Genomic DNA, 24276 nt, shown 5'->3' on the forward strand with positions numbered 1-24276 from the left:
CCTCAGATCAAGGCAGTCATGGTAAAGTGATTTGGCCTGCTGAAATTCATTATGAATGTCACTCCTTCTCTGTCACCTGAGGCTTTGAAACTGCAATTGCAGCAGAGATTGTATCCCGCTTGTACTATGTAAACTCCCTGTATTTGGGTCTCCCTGCAACTTCTTTACATAAATTACAAATCATTCAAAATATAGCAACGAGGACATTCTGTATATTGCATAGACATGCCCATATCTCTACTCCCTTATTAGAGCTTCACTGGCTCCCCACCAAACGCAAAGCTCTTTTTAACCACTTCCATGCGTCAGACGGCCCCCGGCCGTCCGACGTCACACGGTGGGCAGGTGCGTGGGACAGCCCCCAGCCGTCTGATCTGCGCACGCGTCATATTCCGCCGCATCATGGCGGAATGTGCGCCGCGGCTAAAACGGCATGTATTATTTATAAATCCATTCACGACCAGGTTGCAGCCTTTGTAGCAAGCAGAATTAAGAGGTATGTTCCTCTTCGACCTCTCAGTTACTCACTTGACAAGCAGTTGAGGATCCATCAGTTCAAGCGACAGAAAAAAGGAAGCAGCAGCTTCTCTGTCCTGGGCCCCATCCTATGGAACTTTCTCCCTTCCTTTATGAGGCTGGAACCTAACTTCCTGAGGTTCAGGAAGCTTTTGAAGGTCTGGCAGTTCAAACAAGATTTTGATTAGCCTGAGCCCTCTTTCCTCTCCCTCCTGCTTTTCACAGCACCAAGAAACCCCAGCGTGTATGTGCGCCCTATAAGTTTTCCTGATATAACATAACATCACATACAGGCAAATACAAATATAAGTGCATTTGTAATATTTGAAAGCAGTATTTTTTTCAAGTTACTTACAAGGTTTAGTTATTTTGAGCAGATTGGCTTCCAGGGCAGCTAGCTGTTCATTGACCTTTTCAACAATGACTGATGTAGGTTTTTTCGCATTCTTCTTCACGAGATCTGGCTAAATTAAAACGTAAAGAGAACATAAGTAGAGATCCATTGGACAAGGCTAGTAAGAGTGCATGGATGGAGCCATATTACAAAATGTTATTTTCCCTTTGAGGACTTTATGATCAGCATGATTCATAAATTATGAATCATGCTGATTTTGCAATATCTGACCTAGACTTCTAGGAGGTCTTGTAATCAACGGTTGCTGAGACTACTGAGTGATATTCTTATGTGAGATTTAGTTGACTTGAAACTTTTTTATCTAATTCTGTATATTTCATATGGTACAATGGCTTGTTTTATTGAAAATATTTAAACACAAAACAATGGTATTTCATTCATTAAAAGAATACGTGGTCCCTGACACATTTTCATAAACTTGAGAGTGTGAGCTATACAAAATAGTCATGGTTCCATAATATTACAAAAGGGAAAGCACAACGGCTTTAATACATATAACCAATTGATACTGTTCAGTAACTGCTGACTATATTTCAGAATGTTTTACTTTTTTGTAAGGGAAACCGTTTTCTTATGAAGCCTTGACTTTAATGTATTCGCTTATCTCTGACATTTGCAGCAAATTGTTTCCATGATCCTCCTTTAAGCTCCTCGATGATCAAGTTATCATTAGTGGTACAATATTGTTTCAGGTTCTTCAAGCGGAAGAATACATTAAAAATTGCAGTTATTGGTAGACTGAAGGTCACCATTTCCTTAGAGCTCTGAAAGAAAACTGACTTCGATGTGTCTTGTTGCTCATCTGTGGACCATACTTTTAGGATTTTAAATGTGATAAAAACGAATTGGATTCGATTAAGAATCTCTAAAAATGAGGGCATTACTTTTGAAAAAAGCATGATGTGATCAAAAAAGTGATAAATCATTGCGATTGCTAACATAAATATTAAAATGTTCCACCAGACGTCGTCTTCATGAATCATCACAAAAGAAAATCCCTTGCTTCCATACACAAATGTGCAAGCCTCTATACATAACTGGTCATACAAATTTGCAAACATTAAAAATATCCATTTCATAGTTTAAACAAGTTTTGAGTTAAAATCGAAATAAATCAAATAGATTTCTGAGGTATCTTAGAAGTTGATGGAAACCCAGCTGTAGTAAAAGTGAACGTCCATTGATAAATTCAGGTATCAGTGAAATGTTCAAACAACTGGAGATGACACCAGAGACGTTTTAAGGCATGGGCAAGGTGGGCCCTGGCCCACAGCCCCAGCCTTTCAGGAGGCCCCCTCACAGAGCCAGCTCTTTTTTTGCAGAGTCTGGCCCTGGTGACCTTGAATAATTCGCAAACAGGTTGTTTTACATTTTGTTGTCCTTAAATGTATTTTTAATGTGGGTGATGTGTGAGAGTCAATTACAGAGAACTTGAAGAGAAATGTTGTGTTTATGTTTCTTGCAACATCCATAAAAAAGTTCTTTTAGATCAAAACAGGACCTCACATATTAGAAATAGGAGGGGGGAGTCACAGAGATTATTTGCTGTAATATTAGTGAGGTGCTGCTTTGTTAACAATATTGGAAACACACGTCACTATCCCTGAATATTAGATACAAACACATTTAGAATGTGGACGCGTGTGCCTGTGCACGGTCAGTGACCTGGTTAAGGGGGCGTGAAAGAGCTGAAACTGGATCATACAATCAAACTTGTTCGGAATAGGGGTGGGTACCCAAAACACGTTTGGCCCAGGGCTCCCAAAATCCTTAAGATGTCCCGGGTGACAACTTAAGTGCACAGGATACTGTGAGACAGCTAACACCGCCTTCAGTTTAATTAGTTTGTTTTCTATTATCCTTGATGGGTTATTTAGTAAAAGCTCATGTAAAGCCGTGGGGCAATCTGTAGGAAAAAGGATTGCTGCAGGCCCGATTCACAAAGGTTGTTTTACTTGACTAAATGTGATTTGGTCTCACAGGCGTAGGCTTAAGCCACACTTACTCACAAACAAACTTAATGAACAGGACCGTGTGAGTGCAAGCTTCAGAAATACTTTTTTTAACACTTCACTAGCATGATTAGCACGTTAACAGCTGAACAGACATTCATAACTCCACAGTGAATGAATAATGTATTTTGCTACAACGTTTTGCACATCCATATGCTATTTTAAATATATTTGTACTCTTTGTCTTCTTCACTAACAAGAACATAAAAACAACAGAAATATTTAGTAAAAAAACCTCTTGCACTGAGGTCATGCATGGAGTCCGACTCTTCGATGACATTTATTATAAAGAAAGACAATTCTTACAGTACCTGTACGGCCTCTATTTTTTCTTCAAATGAAACCTCGAAATCTTCATTACTTGTTACTTTATTAAGCTGAACGCTCAAGTTTGCAGCACTGTCTGAGGAGTCGAGCAGTCTTTTGCCGCATTGAATGACTGCCTTTGCCAGTTCATATTCATCCCATGAACGTAGAATCTGATGAAAGAAATGTACTTTAAGGTAGTGCTCCTTTCTAAAATATGACATATCAAAGAAAAAGATAAGCATAACTGGCTTCTTTAATACAATTTATAAGTTACAAAATGATGATCTTGACCAATTATGAATGAGATAAAAATGTGGGTGTGATGCACTCTCCCAGAATGCTGTTCGACGAAGGTGTACACAATTAGCAGATGGTTCGGTGTAGCAGTCCCCAAAGGTATAGTGGAAGTATCCACAGAGGAGGAGAGAAGCAGCTGAGGCAATGAAATGCAAAAGACTAAGGATTACTACTCTATGACCGACAAACTGGAGTTCCAATAGTTGTGTAAGGAGACTAGGCTCAGGATGTTCTAGGGCCATATTGGAAACGATATGCTTCTGAGCACGTTGCTGTAGCAGTGGCTCACTTTGCTTGCTTGAAGAAAGAAGTAAAAGAGTAGCAGTGGAGAACTTTGCGTCTGGATCGTAGCACGATGAAAGAAGCTTGACTCTAGAAACTGCAGTCTGTCAATGGGACCTTCAAGAAAATAGCAGTCAATGATTCCGGAAAACAGCAATCTGTGTACACTGTTGGAAAAGAGATCTCAAAAGACAAGGCACCAGGTCAAAATAAAAGTGGGGACAGGCTCTGCCTAACAGAGAAAGCAGCAGCAACCTCTACCAGCAGAAGACGTCTATTGCTGGCAGCAAACCTCTAAACATAATGACAAGCAGGCAGCACAAATATAAGTAATACAGAAAGAGAAACCTCACCAGTAAATCCCAAGATATAAACAAGAAAGCCAGAGGTACAAGAAATGATGGAAATAACAAACAAATGAGGGCTATAGCAGTGGAGACGGAGGTATAGAGTAGAATTATATGGAACTGAAGTACAGAAGATAAAAAAGAAGACTGACGAATAACAGGCCAACAGCAAAAGGGGATTTGAACACTGCAGACACTGCGAAGCAGAATCAAACTGGAGTGCTAAAGGCACAGAGAAGTAGAGATCTTACTGAGGCAGTACCAGCAGGATTAATAAAGGCATTGAGACGTGATGTTCTGACAGACTTTAGTAAGAGCATGCAGCTGAACTCTAACAAATAATAAAGGTGCTGTAACTGGTGTCACATTGGAATAACAGTGTCTAGTAACTAAAGTATACACCAGGGAATTGGAGTACAAAACGATAGGAAACTGGATACAAAGACAGATTAATAGGAAAGGTGAAGACCAGAAAGGAAAATAAAGGTAATACACCTAGCAGTAGGCACTAGTTGTAGGTTTATGAAAAGCCAGGAAGCAATCTCAGGATCACACAGGATACGAATCAGCAGGGCAAGACAACTAGCATATGAAGAATGAGCAAAGAAGACAGAAAACAGGAGTACTTAAAAAGTGTGTAGGAACAGACACTGAAAAGGCAGCATTGCATCAGAACCATATTGTTAATATTCATTATATTTATAGAGTGTGACTGCTACCCAGAAGGGTGTCCAGGCACTGAAGCTGAAACAAATGGAAGTGGACAAGGAGACAGCAAGAACAGGAACCTATTTAAAGAGCAGGGCTTTTAAAGATTTTCTAAAGTAGAGATGGCCGTTTGCTTGTTTCCCTGTGCAACAGTGGGAGGACCTTCCAATGTTTAGCTGCCAACGGACGAAAAGCTTGTCCTCCAGTGTAGTGTAATTCCTATATTCCCAATAGGCTCTGCACATTAGAATAATGTATCCTATAGATTTGACGCAGGACTTAGGTCGACTAGATCTCTATCGAATATATTAAACTTAAGTGTGAGTGCCAGCTAGCTCAGAGGTCACTAGAAACTTTCTCGAATACACAAGAAGGGAATACTTTCTGACAAACGCATAAACATGACAACTTTGTTTCCCCAAGAAAAAACGTATCTTCAGAGTCGTGGAAACAATAGTTAGATATTTCACTCAGTCAATCGTGCATGCTTCATTTCATCAGAGGTGCAGATAAATAGAGACAGGCGTTTTCAATAAAAGTATTTATTGAACAGTCTTCTTTTCCATGCAGAAGAAATGAACTTCTACAATCGTAATACTGGCTGTAAAGTATAATGCGTACAACAAGAAGAGTATTATAAAATAATACTGTAAAAGCATGGTATGGTTTCTAAGCCATAATATACATACATAAATAACAAAGACTTAAAGAACTCAACTGGTGTTTCTAAAATATGCCTACCCCGATGTACCTAACCTAAGTCTAGTACGAGGGACGAAGTAAGTGCATAGGTTTAGTTTCTTTGCCAAGAATCTATCCAAGATTTCTCTTAGGGTCTAATCAGCTCTGTACCTTGGTTGAGAATGAAGGAGGTCTGGTATCTCTGTCTCGGAACTCGATTTCCCAACACCCCGCAAGGGGAGCTTGGAAACACTGGAGCTGGATTGTCAGCGAGAAAAAAGCCAGCGTCTCTGTCAGTGCGTCAGCTGGAGGATCGGCTTCCTTCGGCACTTGCTGTAGCGAGCTGCGTCGGGCAAGTAGATAGTCGAACTGCTCCAAACCACCGTGTCTTTGCTAGGGCAAGTGTGGGCATATTTATACCTTGACATAAAGTCGGACATAATAACGTCACCAAAGAACGGTAGTTCTTTGAAAACGCCATGATTTCTAGGACAAATCAATATTCAAGAAAGGGGACATCCCTGTCTGCTGAAGCCGAGTTTTCCAAGAAATCGTTGTGGCTTTTTGGAACTAGTGGAAGTAACCATGCCTGTATTAGGACTGATTGGGCTCTGTCTAAATATGGGTATGATTTCTATGCCTATATAAGGGTAATGTGAATTATACCTATATAAGGGCATGAATCCGGAAAATTACACTAGGGTCCTAAAAAGTTATACAACACCAGCACTTTCTTTCTAACCAAGGTGTTCAAGGTGTAGACCTGGAAATTTTCTTAGACATAATTTGAGCCTATTTTAGCTACAGCCCGGTGAGTAACACGTAGTGTTTTGAACAAGATTCTCTCCTCAATAGGAAGCCAAAATGTTGCCTACAAATCGAACATCATGCACACTGCAATATTCAGACACAATTGGTTAGTAAGTAGCTTTTCATTAGGAACAAGCTATTACAATTATCCAGTCAGAAGATGATCATTGCTTGAAATACTTGTTTCCGACCATCAAATAGAAGAACTCTTTGTAATAATTTGTTAAGTAAAGAAAGCAAGGAGTCGTCTGAGGATTCGAAGTAATGGCTCTATCTAGATAATAATCTACAATGCTACTTGGAATACGTGGAGCTCGTCAGTCAGCCATCAGACCAAGCATCTTCTGGTTGTTCAGATGCAAGACTCTTGATTTTACCTTCCTCTGTAACATATGTATTTGTAATGTTCATGTTAACTTCTTAAGGCAACTTGGTGCTGAATAACAGACATTGTTACTCACCTCAATGGCCCTCATTTTATCAACCTCAGAATTATCACAGGCTGACTTGACCCACTGGGATTCAAACCTGTGACCGCCAGGTCAAACACAGGTTCCTAGATTAGGCTTTAGTCAACTGAACAACCACATCTGGCTGAAGCAGGTATTCGCCTCATAGACCTGGACTCTATCAAAACCCTCAGTCTGCAGGCACCAAGAGGAGCAAATCCAACTTATCTAAATCGTCACCTCTGTTTTTTTTGCCTTTTTTCCAGACCCTATTATTAGGTCAAGCCTATGCAGTGCGCATGCACTGTCTTCTCGACATGTTGTATTCAGTTAACGGACTTAGAGCCTGTCTCCTGCTTTGGATTGGCTTTTGTCAGTTTAATTCAAATATTGTAGGCTCCAATTGGCTAAAGGCTGTTGCATGTCCTACCTTTTTCTCCAAAGTTAACTCCCATGGAGTTTTGCCACGTGGTTTGTCTGCTTCCACTTTTGTTCTTGAATTTGGTATCTGTGGCACTTTTTTTTCTATTTACAAGGAGCATTTCAGGGCTGCACCTGTTTCACGTGTGCTGTGCTTTTTGAAAACCTTCATATTATGCTCCAAGGCTGATTTCTTTTCTGGCCACATTCTTTGTGTGCATTCAGTGGCTACTTTCTGTTTAGATCATGTTTATAAGGTTTGTTTCTTTGTTTACTGGATCATGTTCCGGTCTTTTTTTTTTAGGACAATTTTCATATTATGGGCAATGGCTGCTTTCATTCCAAGCCACTTTCATAAGGTTTGTTTCTTTACACTGCTGTTCTGCCGTGGAGCAGCAGTCGCGCATAATATAAAAACGGTCCGAAACATAGATTCCAGTCCCTCCCACTTACCCTTGCGCCTGGTGCTCCCGTCCCAGTCCCTCACCCCTACCAACATTTTCAGGCAGTGATATCACTTCCTGTTTGGAGACCGTCTTTTCTGCTCGTGAATCTTTTCATAGTTTGGCAGTGAGTACAACCCAACCCCTATGCGGGTCGGTATGTGAGGCAAAATATGTGCCTGCACAACCCTTCCCGTTTCCCTGCAGCTCAGTCCTGGTTTAGGGTGGTGGCTGCTTCTGTCTGCTATCTGCCTGCGGCTGAGGTTGGATCCCTTGCTAACCCCCACCAGCACCACTGTCAGCGCCGTTCTCTAAAGCAGGGGCACTGCAGCCACCATGCAGGGCATCAAGGGTTTGGTAGCCAGGGATGGGTGAGTGACGGTTGACTCCGCGCCCTGTATGTTTGGACGCAACCCTCCTAAACACTAGTAGTCCCCTTAGGTTCCAGACCCCCCAAAGCCACACCTTTCTTAGCCTGTGCCCGAGACCCAACCAGTATTTCATCCCCTCCAACTTCAGGCCCACATATTCACCCCTTTCGATTATTATTATCTTGTTCCCACCCCCTTCTGGTTACTTTTGATCCTGTCCCTTATTCTGCACCCCATTTTCTCCAGCCCCTCTCTTCAATATCAATATAAAAAGCTTTATGAATCCACTTCATAGCACTTTTTTAATTCATTCCGTCTCCGCTCCTCCCGCCCTTGTGTTTTTAAAAGTGAAGAAAAGGGGCACCCCATAAATAATGTATGTATTGAGTCATGCCGAAGTGTCATTAACAATTCAATTAAAATTTCACAGCACCTTCTATGAAGCACCTCATCGCTTCAAAGCCAGATAGGATAAACACTGAACAGCGCGCCCTATCGGACTAAAAACTATTTATGGGATATTCAATATAGAGCTCCCGCTATTCTCAGACCTTTAAGCTTTTCACATACAGACCATTCATTGTATAGCACCTTCTGGCAAATCTCACAGCACTTGGCAGACATACAAAAATAAAATGGCTTTCATTTGTTGGAAAAGAAAAGAAAAATTAAGAACAATAAGAACTGAAGCACCTACCTGAAAAGATTTGACACAATAAAACATCAAGAGAAACATTGGAGAAGAACACTGTTTTGATTTAATATTTGTGTTAATATATGAGTATTGCTCAGGACATTGATTTTGTTTTTGTATGTCATATGGGTGTAGATTTTTCTACACTCATCTAACAATGCTGGGTTTTCCTTGTTCAATGCCCTTGTGAGCATTCTCATGAATGAATAAATTGAAATATTTACATTAATTTACTCAGGTGCATCAAACTGCACAATCAGTACCCTACTACCTGTTAATCGCTGCGCTTGACAGACGTTGCACATTACAGATACCTTATATTTACAGTCTGTACGGATATTTTTTGTTTTATATAAAGCTAATATGTGCCCATAAGCTGATTTGAAGAGCTAGTATATTTACAGACATTACTCCTCCTTATAAATGCTTTCTTATTCTGTTCGAACTCAATGACTAATAAAAGGAAGCCCATTTCCCATAGTATCAGGGCTTCAGAAAAGTATTGAATACATTTTTGGTGCGGCCCTCTACCTCTATACTGCCTGCTCACACATGCTAACTTCCTGTACTTCCTTGTACTGGGTACATGTCGACTTCTCACCTTCACCCCCTCTAGGTGCCCCTCTCACAACTCCCTCTCTCACTCTCTCACAACACTCTCTCACACACTGATCCAGCATTTCTCACATTAGTTCACTACAAATCTTTCAGCACAGTTTCTTTACCATACCTTTCCAAAAATTCAAGACCTCAAACATGCACTTATCTCTACTTCTTTCACTTTGTTCTGCCTACACAAACGCTGGTTCTTTATGCATCTACAACCTTCTCTCTCCTTTTATCTCTTTTTCTCACACACTGTTTCAGCTAATCTCTCGAGAGTTCGTTCACCATTTCATGCACACACTATCTATCCCTCTCAATCTTCCTTTCTATCTATTCAATACAACTCTCACCCCTTTCTATTCACCATGCCACATGAGTCCACTACACAAATACACTACACATCACACAATTCCACAACTAACAATTACAATTCAAACCACATAATTCCACTACAAACAACATACATCCACTCCACTGCAAACAAATAAAAAGCCATGAGTAAAAACCATTATCATTTACAATACCAATAGCTCTAACTTACACAAATGTGAGACAAATGGCATTGCAAATGCTTGTTTGTTGTTATTTCCAGTCTGTCCACTGTGACACTGAAGTGCATTGCCACAGTACATGTGCCCTGGCTCTAATATTGTATTGGTCACATTGATTTTACCCAATTGGTCTGTAAGGGAAAGGTAGACGATTCACAGACTGCACCTGCAGAATAGAAGGAAGGCCAGTTTTAGTATTCTGGTGCCCTCAATCGTAAACTAGCGTGCAGAGGCTATAAAAAAAGTAACCTACGAATTATCAAAAATTGAATGGTTTGTCCCAAAATACCGACTTATCAGAAGAAAAGAGAAAAAATGGGGAGAAAAGAGTGTAAATGTATCAACCCTCTGTGCCTACACAAACCTATCCTTACTCTGAGAAAAAAAGGAATCTCAAACAAAAACGTGTCCAGCCATATCCAAGAACTGCTGAACAAAGAGTTTTACCTTCTATGTGGAATCTTCCAGTGATTAGAGGTCATCACAGGTGGACACAACTGAATTTGAGAACAGAAACACAGGAGAAGAACTGATACATAATAATATCGAAATAAGGCCCCAACCTTACATAACTGCAAGATTAATAATGTCATCTCAGGCTCATATGCCGCTGCAAACTGCTATGTGTGAGTAAAACAAACCAGGAAGACCATACGAGAACACAAAACTATAAGACCCAGGACAGATATAAAGAACCCAATTTCCTTCAATTTGGGCAGATAGATGCACAAATTCTTCCCCCATTTTTCCATTTTCTTCCCTTTCTATTTCAGGTGGTGTAATCATTTTTTGTATGACATTCCTGAAAAGGCACTAACTTTGTAAAGCCTGTTGCTTGCTAAATTACAGATTGTTGTAAAAATCAGGTGCTTCACGTAATATACCAATCTGTATCATGCCAGGCAACTGACCCTCAGTCCTGATTATGATCCCATATTCTCATGGGATCGAAACACTATCGAATCAAACACTCTGACCCATTACACTATCCTTTGTATTGTTTCTGTTGTGGTTGCAAATGGTTTCGTTTTTATAATTAGTGACCTAAGGGTTACATACTAATGTTGGTCACTGTTTTCTTGCCTGTATATGTTCATATGCCTTGTGTTTTCATTTTTTAACATCTGATTTTTATGCTTTTTGGTGCTGAAATTACTCAGGCGGGGGTAATTCCTATATTTATTAGGCTGAATGTATCTGTTGTAATACAAACTCTGATCACTGAATCATTTTATGTAACTGATTTCTGTATCCATAATGATTGTTTTCATTCCTTTGTTATGGAACCGTTGTTCCCAGAATTACTCAAACACTCTTGGTCCATTACTATCCTAGGGTCTCCCTTGTGTATATACAGTAGCTCAAGAAGGAGCAAAAGATGATCATAATGACACCAGCAAAAGATATGTTACCATGGTACTAATATGCACAGTTGTCCTGGGGACAAGGATTAAGAAGAGCTACAAATACAGCATCCACACAGCAATATAATTTTATCATTTGAACACAGGGTTGTCTCAGACTGAAAGGAAAGCTCCCCTGGAGTCATGGATTCGATAACCCAGGATACTGTGAGCAGACGTCTGTTGCGGAAAAGGAACTGCCTGACCATAGCTCGGTAGTTCCATCCTCACTATTACGATACGACCGCACATAGAGCGGTCGCAAGCCTCCATTTGTCAGTGGAAGCTTGTGCGGTGGGCCCAAAAAAGGCCCACAGCACAAGCTTCCATTGACATATGAACGCTTTGAAACATCCCTGCACAGTGTGGCAGTCACCACGCGGTGCTTGTCACACAGTGCAGGGATGGTGCACCCGAGGCCACAGAGCTGAGGCCGCGGCGGGCGGGGGCCCTCCAAGGGGGCCCCAAAGACACTTTAAGTCCGCAGTTCCATGTCGGAAAGGCCAAAATAGAACTGCTATCGGAAAGAGTCATCATAATCCCAACGGCGGAGCCAAGGTTGACTCTGTCGTCATTGTGGAATATGGATGGCACCTGAGGCACCACATCAGAAGAGCCACGGACTGTGCATTGACCCACCGCATCATAATGCGGCATGCAATCCGCTGTGTGAGATGTTGGTGGGACACCAACATGCTGTCGGACCCGATGACATCATAATTAGAACCTGTGTGTTTTCTTTTAACCGTGTTGGATGGGCTGCTGCAGCCCACCACAACATTAAAACAATGTTTTGTGGTACCCCAGCAGGGTGCACTCCCTTGCAGGGAACTACAGTGTCCCTGGAGAAGGGGCACAGGTAATTGGATCCCCAGGGCGCAGGATTGGTTCAGGAGTGAAGGCTGCATGTCCCCCTTCCCTTATTTAAATACAGCCCCAGGGGACGAGGTCTCTGGGGCCTGTTCAAGCATTATGCAAATCAGTTTTGACCCTGCTCCAATGGGAACAGTCCATACTGAACTGCCAGGCCAGGTTCTTTCTAAACCGGATCACAAGCAACCCAGTTTTGTCCTAGTTTGGGCTCATTAGCAAGTTATAGCTTGGTTCCAGTGGCACAGTGTGCACAGGACCCACATCTGGGCATACACGCCACACTTAGGGTGACATACTAAAGCATACATAAAGGGATGGATGGAATGCTTGAATTAATCTCAGCCACTCAGAATTACTCAGGCCACATCTCAATCCATCAACAGTACAGCATAAGTAAGCCTGAGACAGTAATCACTGTCTCAAATAAAAAATTTTATCAATAGCTATAATACAATAATAAAGCATATTAAGAGAAACAGTGTAAACAGTGTGCATAAAATAAACGTCACAAGTGAGTATGAAAAAAATAATTTAATGTATGTATAGGGTGTAGTAGAGTTTAAAAAGGCATATAGAGCCAAATAAATATTCCTATTGTCTGAATTCATACTTGCCCTCTTAGGACTTCTGCGTCTGTACATGTTACAAGTGAACCAGTAAGTGGTCTTATATGAAAAGTCATATACCCTACTTGGCCTGTGAGGAATTTTAACTACGCCAGAGTAATCAGGGTTATTTTGGTAATTTTATGAGAAGGGTGAGTATACAGCGATAGTCTTAATTAGGGGGGAGGTGAACTAAGAGATGACGATCTATAAAGACCTTCCTACTAGGCTATCAGGCTTCATAAGTTGGAGTCATTCGAGTATGTTGAGCTGACATTAAAAATGATGTATGAATGGGGGAGACTGTAAGAGAGGAAGCCAGTAGCACAGGGTTGTTATCAAGAGCTTTATGTAATCTTGTAGCTTTTATATGAGCTGTTCATACAAAGGCACTTTATACATTACAATTAGCCACTTGGCATGCATATGTAACTATGGTGAGCACCAATGTCACAGTATACGGTGTTTGGCTATGGCCATGGCTGTTGTCAACAGTCTACCTTTACAGCTTGTGATGTCAGATAAACCACAGTGTTGGTTAGAATCACTAAGCATTTCAGTGGAGGGAAGGGAATGTAAAGGTGACAGAGGACATTCTTGAGGGGATCCTCTGTTCACCAGGAAAGAGAAGAAGCCCACACAGTTGACCAGCACATTAGGAGTGGCATATAGCTATTGGACCTTGTTATTGAATTTGTCTCCAAATCCCATTTTATTATAGAATACAGAACACATATCTCCATTCTATACAAACAAGCGCCTTTTCCGCATTGAGGGACAGGGCCAAGGCATTGCCATGGGAGCCTTCTGTTGGCCGTAGAAGCCAAGGATCGTAAATGGTTACAGGGGCCTGGTATGATTCACACCCGAGTGTGGTGGATCAAGCTTTGTATTACTTTCTTGATATGTGGGGCAAGAATGCTTACCAGAATTTTAATATCCATGTTTAAAAGGAAGATTGGATGATAGCTCCTGTACAAGGGATCTCCTCCCGGTTTTGGAAGAATGAGTATCGTAGCTCAGCTGGAGAGGTGCAATAAGGCTTACATTTGTTTAGTCAATTGCAAGGCCTCATGAAGCCATTCCTCTGCTTCCTTTAGGCACACTTATAGAATTCTCCCAGGAAACCATCCTCCCTAGGTGCTGTATTATGTGGGAGATCCAAGATGGCTAGCGCAATCTCCACCTTAGTAATCTCTCCCTTCAGTTCCGTTCTACCATCTCCATTAAGTCAGGGCAGTGACAGTTTGGCAAAAAAGGTCCCTAATTTGGAGCTGTATAGCTTAGTATAATCATTACCCAAGTTATTCACGATACTTTGTATGCCCCTAAGCAAGTGCCCAGATTCATCTCGCTGGAGTCTCCCAGCTTTTTCTCCAAGCTCATTATGACAAGGTTTGAATTTATAGAGCATGTATTCAGCTTTGGATGAATATAGGCCTTTGAGGTCTATTATTGCTTGTATAGGTTGGGCCTGTTCATGTCTGTAGTTTTTTCATGTATGTCAATGTGTATGTTTTAATGTTGCATTCTAAAGTGTTCTGCTGTTGTATCCTTTGTTTATAAACTAGTGCTGCATCACTCATCAGTTGTCCCCTGTATGTGGCTTTAGCCGGTGCCCATAGATCTTGTGCTGAGTGGATGAAACACTTGTTTTCTTTTAAGTATTTAAGTAGGTGAGCATGTGGGTTTTAACTGAACTTTCTCATGGTGCATTTTATAGCATGCAATATTGGGACACCAAGGTTTCCATACTGGTTTATAGGGATCCAGCCTATGTCTATACTGACTAGGGCATGGTCTGTGAAGGATCCTTTGAAGATAGTACTGTCTAGTATCGTCCGGTTAAACAAGTGTGATATTAGGAAATAGTCAAGCCACGACTGTGTACAATGAACCACCAAAAAAATTGAATACTTTTTTTCCAGTGGGTGGAGAAGATGCTGAAGGCTAACATGCCTTAGTCTTCAAGAATGTCTCGTAAAAGTGCCTTATTGTTATTGTGTATGTCAATTGGACCTGTGATGTACTTAATCATATCCAAGGTCAGGTTCATTCTCCCTCTGTGATTATATGTGACTATTCAGTTCAGTGGTGATTCCATTAATGCAGAGGACAAATGGGTCTGTGGTCCCAATTAGGGGCATAAATGGACACTATACTTATCACTTTGATGACAACCCTATGTTTTGCAAACCTAAATCTGACTTCATCATCCATCCAGGGTTGAAGGACTGGGCATGGAAGAGATTTATTCATGAGTATTGCCACTTTGTGTTTCTTGAAACAAAGGGCTTTATTCATATATTGGAAGAGAGGGTACTCCGTCTCAATGATGAGGAAGTTTCCTCCCGCCAATATAATTGCCTGCCCCCGCATTTACATGAGGACAGACCATAGGGTTAATCACGGCAGAGACTACTCTATTTCCACTGTGATTAATCCCTTCTGATGGCCCTAGGGAGTCAGGGCTGACGGAGAAATGGCTACATGTCCACCCGCGCAATTTAGTTGGGCGGACAGGTAGTCATTATTTACTGTTCCTTACCACCTGGGGCATCCTGGTGGTAAGGAACAGTAACCCCATTCTAATTCTCACCTCATCATGGGAAAAGTGTCCTGTGGCAAGAGGAGCATTACTTTATTTCTTTTTGAAAGAAGAAAAGAATACTGTTTGCTGCACGGCTATTAACAGTGTAATGGAGGCTGAGGTGAGGGAGGCAGGTATGTGGGGGGCCAGATAATATGTGAGCTCTCAAGTGCATGGTGGCAAGGATGAATAAATTTGTTAGATAATCTGGATGCCTTCTACTGTACCCTGGAGATCGTTGGGAGAACCCATCATAGATAAAATTGGCAACCAATGATTTAAAGTATGGGTTACTTGGGTAATGTTCCTTATATAAGGGAATGTGGGGGTATCTGGTTTAGGTGATTCACTGGGCTCATTCACACTCTAAGGTAGGAGGTAAGAGGGCTCAGCATGATAACAAGGTACGTATCAGCCCAGCTACTCATCCGCCCAGTTCAGTGCAGTTCAGTTGTTGGAGTTTCCACGGTGGACGGCATCTTCTACCAAAGGATATGTTTGTGAGAAACAAGCTATGATTGTCCCAGGCATGGTACTGTTTTTATTGGGCAGTAGCCATGAATTTATTCGATGTACTCTTTGTATTTCTAGCAGAGGAGAAAAGGAAAGACTGGCCAGAGGTGGAAAAAGTTAAATCATCAAGTCTTCCCTATCAGTCTTTTCCAGTTTTTCTGGGATAACCTATTGTGCCATTCACAGTCCTCTAGGATCAACCACTTTCTGTTTGATATGCCATATTTCTGGCCCTCTATTCACCCTAGCCTGTACTCTCTTACTGTCAGTCAGTGGCCTATTCTTTCTACTTTTGTGTTAAAAGACCCCATGTCTGCATTGATGGTTTTATTTTTGTGAGTGAGGTCCATTATTTTTATGTCCATGGTGAGAAGCCTCTGCTCATTAACACCCAGCTGAACGCAAGGGTAGCCTCTGTCAGAATCCAGTGGTAGATTGAGAGAGATATGTTTGTGGGTGTAATCCTGGGTTTTTCTCTCTGGAGTTGGGCTCCGGCCTACTCCATCGTGTATGCAGCTATGTAGCCTCCACGGCCTGGCTCAACATCATCTCCAGGGAGAAGGAGAGGAAGGAGGAATAGACAAGTGAGGATCTTTAGCTTGCTGTCTATTTTCTGCACATGCCTCAGGTGAAATCTCTCGCTTGTAGGATCTTATTCACTTTTTTCATCTAAGGGGCAATCTCTCATCATCTGAAGTCAATAAATGTGCCAATAACTGGTAGTACAAGCCATGTTTTCTTTTCACTGAGCAGAGCTTTAGGAAGCATCAGCCATCTTGCTTCATGGCACGACTCCTCCTCAAGCTAGCTTGATTTGTTTATATAGAAAACTACATACATTAAGGAACATTGGATGAACTTCTGAGTATTCTGAATGTAAGTTCTTTGCACGTCTAATGAGTGTTTGCCTAAATTCATTTTCTCTTAATGTAAAGTGTAAACACTTTGCAAAAGGTATTGAATTATTTGCACAGTTTTGGTAGAATAGCTGATAAACTTACCTGTGCCTAACAACTATGGCACTGTAGAAAAGGTAGGTTGGGAGTCCCTTTATTGTGAAAGTGCATATCATATGGATAACTCAAGACACTGGAACATTCTACCAATAATGTTTTATAAATGTTCCCAATTCAGAAAGTATCAATTTTTCGAAAGTAAAGCAAGTTATGTGCCTCATGTAAAGGTTTTTAACATGCAAGTCATTATGTGGATATCACGATGACTGAGTTTCTAATGGGGGAAAAGGACTAAACATTACGTCACCAATGCTTTGGTGTTGAAGTCCAGCTTTTGAAAATGCTAGGGTGCTTGCCAGGATTGCATGTTTTCATCATAATGCATTAGGTAAAGTGCTTAGGTGTCTGAAAGCAGCAGGATTAGATCTGATTGGCCCTTTTCCTGCGATGTATGCATCTAATAGTCTCTACTGTAGATTAATAAAGAAATGAAAAGCTTGCAAAGAATAAAACGGCTGAGGAACCATCTTGGAAGGAAGACAATCACTATCGGACAGATGACCAAGTTACTTACCTTTTACAACGCCTGAGGTATAATTCGCACCAATAGTGATGCATGCCCAGTGCACTGACCTCAGTACTTGACTCTGAAGCACATAGTCAAACTAAGGTGTGATGACCAGTGTGCCAAGGTGAGGTGCTGAAGGATGTCTTTGCTGTGAGAATTACAGATCGGAGAATGGGGAGGAAGTGAGGGTCGGTAAGGACTGCTCGAGCTTCCATGGTAGTCTCAACTTTAGCTGTAGTGAAAAGAGCTCTGTAGCCCTCAGGGGTTGTTTCTGGGCCATTGCATAGACGATTTTTATACAGAGGACAATCCATCTGGAGATGATTCTCTTGTGGACTGCCTTTCTTCAAACTCACAAATCCAACAAATTGATCGTCCATCCAAAAATCTTTTCTATGATCAATTGGGTCCAGTTGGTGAAGTCTCTCCTCTTCTTTGGTAGGATGGGGTGCTGCAAAGAAAGTAGGCACTGTGATGCTCTGCCCAACATGAAAGTTGTGACTGCCTATGGCAAGAAGAAGGCACATGTCTTAAGGACCTGCTTATCAGGGAAAATGGATTTGTACAGGAGTTGAACCAAAAGCATTTGCAAATTCGCTAAGCCTCCTGGCGATGTTATAGCCACAAGGAGCACTGTCTTGATGGTAAGTAGTCTCAGAGTTAAGCTGTGCATGAACTCAAATAACAAACACATTAAAAAGGTGAGAACTAAATTCACATCCCATTTGGGGCATGATGAAAGGTGTGGAAGGAAACAAGCTGTAAATCTTCCCAGAAACAGGCCACAACAGGTGAATCGAACAGGGAAGGTTGATCCGGCAACCAGAAAAAGGCTGAAATGGAAAGGTACCCTTTGACTGTACCCAAGACAAGGCTTTGCCTGGCAAGGTGTAAGACAAACAAAAGAACTTCAGACAAGAGTGCAGACAGAGCATCAAGAGATTTTGTAGCACATCGAGCCACAAATTTGTCCCACCAGCAGGCGTAATTGGTTTTCGTAGAGGGACACCAGGCAGATAGCATGACATCACATACATCAGGAGGGAGATCAACCACCCTCAGCTGTTGCCGCTCAATCTCCACGCATGAAGATGGAGAGTGTGTAGTTCCAGGAGCAGGACCCTGCCATATTACTGCGATAGGAGATCTTCCAGAAGGGGCAGCCTGATCAGACGACAAATGCTCAAGCTAAGGAGTTTAGGATATCAGACTCTCCTTCCCCAATCTGGGGCCACTAAGATGACTTGGGCCTGGTCATTCCTGATCTTCATGAGAACTCTGTGCAGGAGTGGTATCTGTGACAAGGTGCTCCACTTGAGAGGAAATGTGTCGCCGAACGAGAGCTACCTTGGAAATACCAGCATGCCTAAGTGCTGACACTGTGCATTCTCAGTGGAAGCGAAAGATCCAATCACAGTTCTCCCTAATTTCGGAAGAGACCTTGTACCACCTCCAGATGGAGATGCCATTTGTGATCTGCGAGGCATTGACGGCCGAGTTTGTCTGCTCTACCATTCAGAGAGCCCACCATATGTTGAACCACCAGGAAAATGCCCCGACTTTCCAGCCATGTCTAGAGACGCAGAGCCTCGTGGCACAGGGACTACAATCCTACTTGCCTTGATTGCTTCAATACCAAATAGCCGTGGTGTTGTCCGTGAACACCAGAACCAGCCTTCCCTTGATGGAAGAAAAGCTTTCAATGGCAAGCGAATAGAAGGTTAATGTCGAGCTGAGATTCTGCCAGAGATCATAGTCCTCTGATCTCCACCTCTCCTAGATGACTGCCCCAACCCAGTGATGCATGTCGCTACTGTGAGCTCTGGTTAGAAAAGGGTAAAGGGTCTTCTCTGACCCAATCATAGTCCATCAGCCACAACTACAGCGGTTTTGCAGTTCCCTCTGATAAAAGGACCAGATCGTAGAAATTCCCCTGATGCGGTGACCACTGGGACTTCCTGTCCTACTGAAGAGTCCATATATGTTTATGTGCATGGTTTACCAGCAGGATGCAGGGGCCTATAAGACCCAGCAGTCTCAGAGTCCCTCTCGCCAAAATCAAGAATAGAGACTGAAACATCAGAATCATATCCTGAATATCCTGGACTCGCTGTTCCAGAGGATAAGAATGAAACTCCACTGTATCCAGAATAGCTGTGATGAAAGGGAGCATCTGAGAGGGAGTCAGTTGTGACTTTGGCATGTTGAACCCCAGGGAATGCAGGAGGTCCACCGTAGCCTGGAGGTGGGAGACAATTGACTGGGGTAATCACTCTTTTCACAGCCAGTTGCAGAGTTTGGGGAAGACTGGCACCCCTGCACCTCTGCAGAAATGCTGCAACCACCACCATCAACTTAGTGAACATTCAAGGGGCAATAGTAAGGTCATAGGGGAGCAACCATGACTGATAATGCTTTTGGCCCACCGTTAACCACAGGAAATGCCTGTGGGCAGGAGTCCTTGCAAGTTCAACGTTACCATCCAGCCTTCAGGGTCAAGGCAGACAGTACCTGAGCCAAGATGAGCATTTTGAATTGTTTCTTTTTCAGAAAGTAAATGAGAGGACTAAGGTCTAAGAAAGAACGTAGTCCTCCATCCTTCTTCAGCACCAGAAAGTAGCAAAATTAGCAACCACGACCAACTTCTGATGCCGGCACCCTCTTGATGACTCATTTGTCCAAAAGAGGCAGTAATTTCTGTCACAAGAGTGAAAGTTGGCCCTCTGTCTACCGATCAGAGGACGGTGGCAAGGGTGATGGGGTCTGTTGGAATTGTAGGGCATAGCCCCGCTAGACAATCTGGAGAACCAATTTATCCAAAGTGGGAGAGGAGTTGGCCTAACGGCTAGGGCGCTCGACCTTGGACCTGGGGAACTGGGTTCGAGTCTCGGTAACGACGCCAAAACCTCCTGTGCTTCTGGGCAAATCACTTAATCTCCCCGTGCCTAAAAAAAAAAAAAGAAAATGAACGTGTGTCCTCATGTAACGTAACTGGTGCTATGTAAAGCGCTCTGATACCTGATTCGGTTCGGGTCTAGTTTGCGCTATATAAAACTCTACAAAAAAAAAAAAGTGATCTCCTGCCATTGGGACAGGTGGTACAGAATCCTGCCACCAACTGGGTGCCCGTGATGACACGGGAGCTGCAGCCGCAGCCACGAAAGGACTGAGGTGACTGGTGCCCTGGGAGGTTAAGGTAGAAGGGGCACAGCTCATAACCACTGCCATAGCCATAGAAGTAAAACATGTGGAATGCAGCTTTAGTGGGGCCATTGTGAGACCCAACAACTTAGTGGAGGCCCTATAGTCTTTAAAGCGCTCTATCACCGCCTCCGCCTTGTTGCCAAAGAGGTGAGGCCCATCGAAGGATGTGTTCATGACGAATGCCTAGACATTCCCAAAGAACCTATTGTCCTCAGCCAGGAATGACATCGGAACATCACCACGGAAGCAATGGCTCTGCCAAAAGAGTCTGTGGTATCCAATTTGCATCCGAGCATTAACTGTGCCGCATCTCCCCCATCAGCAATAGCTTGGGACAGTATGTCTCAGGCCTCCTCTGAGACCAAAGGCAGCACTTGTGCAACTGTATCTAATACACTATGGGAATAATGGCCAAATAAGAATGCAGCGTTCATGGTCCGCAGTGCCAGGCTGGTGGAAGAGAAAATCCATTTTCCAGAGGTATCTAGCCTCTTGGATCCCCTATCCAATGCTGTTTTTGGGAATGCACCAGGATTTATCTTGGAGGTTCAGGCAGCTCTCAGGGGTGAGATACTGGGTGAGGAATACCAGGGATCCAACCACGGGACAATGACAGCAGGTGATAGTCCTGTGCAAAATAGTGCACGTGAGGGCAAAAATTAAATCAGGCTCATTGGCCGATCCTCTGAAACCTGACCACTTCAGGAGAATTTTACCTATTATTTCTCCTTCTCTTGGCAAAGTGATTAATAAATCACTCAGTCAAGCGATCGTTCCTATAGCATGGAAACAGGCCAGAGTATTGCCTTTGCTTAAAAAACCCTCCCTGGATGCCAAAAAACTGGAGAATTTTATGCCAATCTCACTGCTCCCCTGGACTGCTAAAATTGTGGAAGTGCACATCAACTCCATTCTTTCGGATCACCTGACCAGTAATAATATACTTGACCCCACGCAAAATCAATTCCGTGCTGGCCATGGTACGGAGTCATCGCTTTTGACGGTACAAGAACATCTTTGGGCAGCACTGGACGCAGGACAGACGTCGGCACTGATCCTTCTGGATCTCTGTGCCACGTTTGATACGGTGTCCCATGCCATTTTGCTGCGTCAGTTAAAAGAGGCAGGCATCTGTTGCCTTGCTCTGAAGTGGCCTGCGTCATTTCTTGCAGATAGGTCTTATCAGGTGACTGCTCCCCCTTTTTTCTCATCTACATTTCCATCCCGGAGTACCACAGGGTTCATCTTTGAGTCCTCTGCTCTTCAATTTATATGTACAACCTTTGGCTGTTTTGGCCAAGAGCAGAAGGCTGACGGTGGTCTCCTACGCCGGTGACATGCAGCTGGTGGTGGCACTCTCTGGTAACTCCAGGGACAACACAGCTAAATTCCAAGGTGATCTTGCGGCAGTTGCCGGCTGGTTAACAGCCAATTGCCTCCAGCTGAATGCTAGCAAGCCAGAGGTGGTGCTGGTGGGAAAGGATCATGGGTTATGGAATGAACACAGGTGGCCCATTAATCTAGGTACCCCTCCCCCTCCCAAACAGGTGGTAAAAAACTTGGGGGTCTGGATGGACTCTTCGCTTAGTCTCCAGACCCAAACAAAGAAGGTAGCGGGCACCTGTTTCGGTCTCCTCCGTGGGCTGAGACCTATCCTGGGCTTCTTCGATGCCCCAACCAGACAGCTTATTATTCAGGCATGGATTATTTCTAGGATTGATTATGTGAACTCTCTGTACCTAGGGGTAAACAAGGCAGAAGTATTAAGACTACAGAGAGTTCAGAATGCCGCAGTGAGAGCTCTTCTGGACCTGCGTAGAGTCTGCTCAGTGTCTAGCAGTCTTCGCCGTCTTCACTGACTGCCTGTGGCTCAAAGGATTGAGTTTAAAGCACTCTGTATAGCTTTCAAAATTCTGAAGCTTGTATCTCCAAGCTCACTGACAGATTTGCTGTCATTCTATGTTCCCCCTCGCCAGCTTCGCTCCATGGGCTAACATTTGTTGCGGGTCCCTCGCGTCAGGAAAGTTCGAGCTGGAGGTCGCTCCTTTCGTTATAGAGCGTCTGTTCTTTGGAATTCTTTACCCACTAATCTCACTCAAATTAGGAAAGCTATTAAAACCTTTCTGTTTCCTACTGTGTAAACCCTCTTTTGTATTCTGCTGCTACTTTGCTTTTAGCGCCGGGACGCCCCTTGGCTGGCGCAGCTGTCGCGCTCGATAAATGCTTTAAATAGAAATATAAATACAGGGTTGGCACAGGCCCAAGCAGAACATCAGCAAGGTTTTTTTACTTAAGTATAGTAGGGGTTCTGATGGGGACAACCCGGGCTGAAGTCCCTCTGTCAAAACATTGGTCTTGACCTCGACCGTAGGCAACTGAGGTCCAGGACCTCTGCCGCCCTACCCCCATTGGAAAAGAAGCCCCTTCCTCCATAGCCACTGTATCTGGTAAAGTGTCCAGACCACTGGCGTCAGCTAGGTCCTCATACCAGATGCTGTCGGCCATGGACTTTCATAGGGTGTCAAAGTAGCCATTGGAATCCTCTGATTCCCTCCATTTGTGTTCCTTAGAGGGTCTTTCAGGGATATAAGGCACCATCTCCAATTCAGGCATATGTGCCTAGTCAGCACCAGAGCCAGCGCTGATCGATGCTGGAGCTGGCTCCGTAATGGAGCCTGGAATCATTATGGAATCTGCACCGCCAAGAAAGGGGCCACTTGAAAGGTCTTTGGAAGATGTCTGGAAGATGTCGGGAAGTTGCCGATGGGGCCAATTTGGATCCACCAACATATCCTGAAGATCCAACTGCTACGATGGGTGGACTTGCCTGGGAGTCCCAGTCGGAGACCTCCCCAATCCAATGGGGCCGAAGGCAGTCCAGAGCAGTCCATCCACCCAGAAATTAGGCTTGTGGCCTCAGAAAATTCTCAAAGTTGAGCAGGGGTCACTCTGCCTCCAGGAAACACAGGAAAGCATGGTGTTGATCCAGTGCCAGTCATGGGCTCCACAGGGATGACCTGGGAGTGGATCCTGGACTTGTGGCATAACTCCAACACCTTGTCCAATAAATGAGACCGGCGCGGAGATGTTCAAGTGCACTTCAACTGCTTGGACTTCTCCCTGTGAGCTTATGTGAAGTCGAGATCACAACGATGACCGGCACAAACAACTCTGAAACTTGTCTCAGGACCTCCCTTGAGAACAGGATGTGGAGCGGTGCAGAGTCATGTGGTGAGTGGCCAAGAGATTCACCGCGGCGGGGCAAGGCACACCGGGGCATCTCCATTCTGATGATCAGTTATGAGCCAGTAGCTTCTGGGGATTCTTCCTTCTGTTGGAGCCCGCGCAAGAGCGCTTCTCTTTCCCTGAGGCGATCAGCATCCATGGGTTTCAGTGATGGGCTCTGTCCAACCCGGTGCAGGCGCCTTGTCTTGTTCTTGTTGCTGGGTGTGGTGGTTGTCTGCGTCACCTTCTAGTGAAAGGCCCAATATCAGATGTGCTTCCTCCAGTGTGCGGATCATATGGGATTCCTTGTTCCAAATAAAAATTAGTTGGAAAGGATGCCCTCATCTGTATCGAACTCCTTGTTCCCTCAAAAAAGTTGTAGCCGTTCTCAGAGTTTTCCGTCCAGGGAGAGTGAAGGATTGAGGTCT

At 43.4% G+C, this 24276-nt stretch overlaps 1 protein-coding gene across 5 annotated transcripts in view; it reads right to left on the minus strand.

The window, feature by feature from the left end:
- CFAP54 (cilia and flagella associated protein 54) overlaps window positions 1–24276 on the minus strand; it is a 2603731-nt gene that overhangs the window by 1720726 nt on the left and 858729 nt on the right. For all 5 annotated transcript variants that reach the window (XR_013608312.1, XR_013608313.1, XM_078677994.1 and 2 more), the window contains exons 28-29: window positions 3255–3422; window positions 872–980 (exon numbers count right to left, since the gene is read on the minus strand). Coding sequence is in view for 3 of the 5 variants with exons in the window: in XM_078677994.1 (XP_078534120.1) it covers window positions 872–980; window positions 3255–3422 (277 nt within the window). In the remaining 2 variants the exon portion in view is untranslated. The remainder of the gene's footprint in view (window positions 1–871; window positions 981–3254; window positions 3423–24276) is intronic.

This window comes from Lissotriton helveticus, chromosome 1_1 (assembly GCF_964261635.1).
Source record: "Lissotriton helveticus chromosome 1_1, aLisHel1.1, whole genome shotgun sequence".
NCBI classification, from domain to species: Eukaryota; Metazoa; Chordata; class Amphibia; order Caudata; family Salamandridae; genus Lissotriton; species Lissotriton helveticus.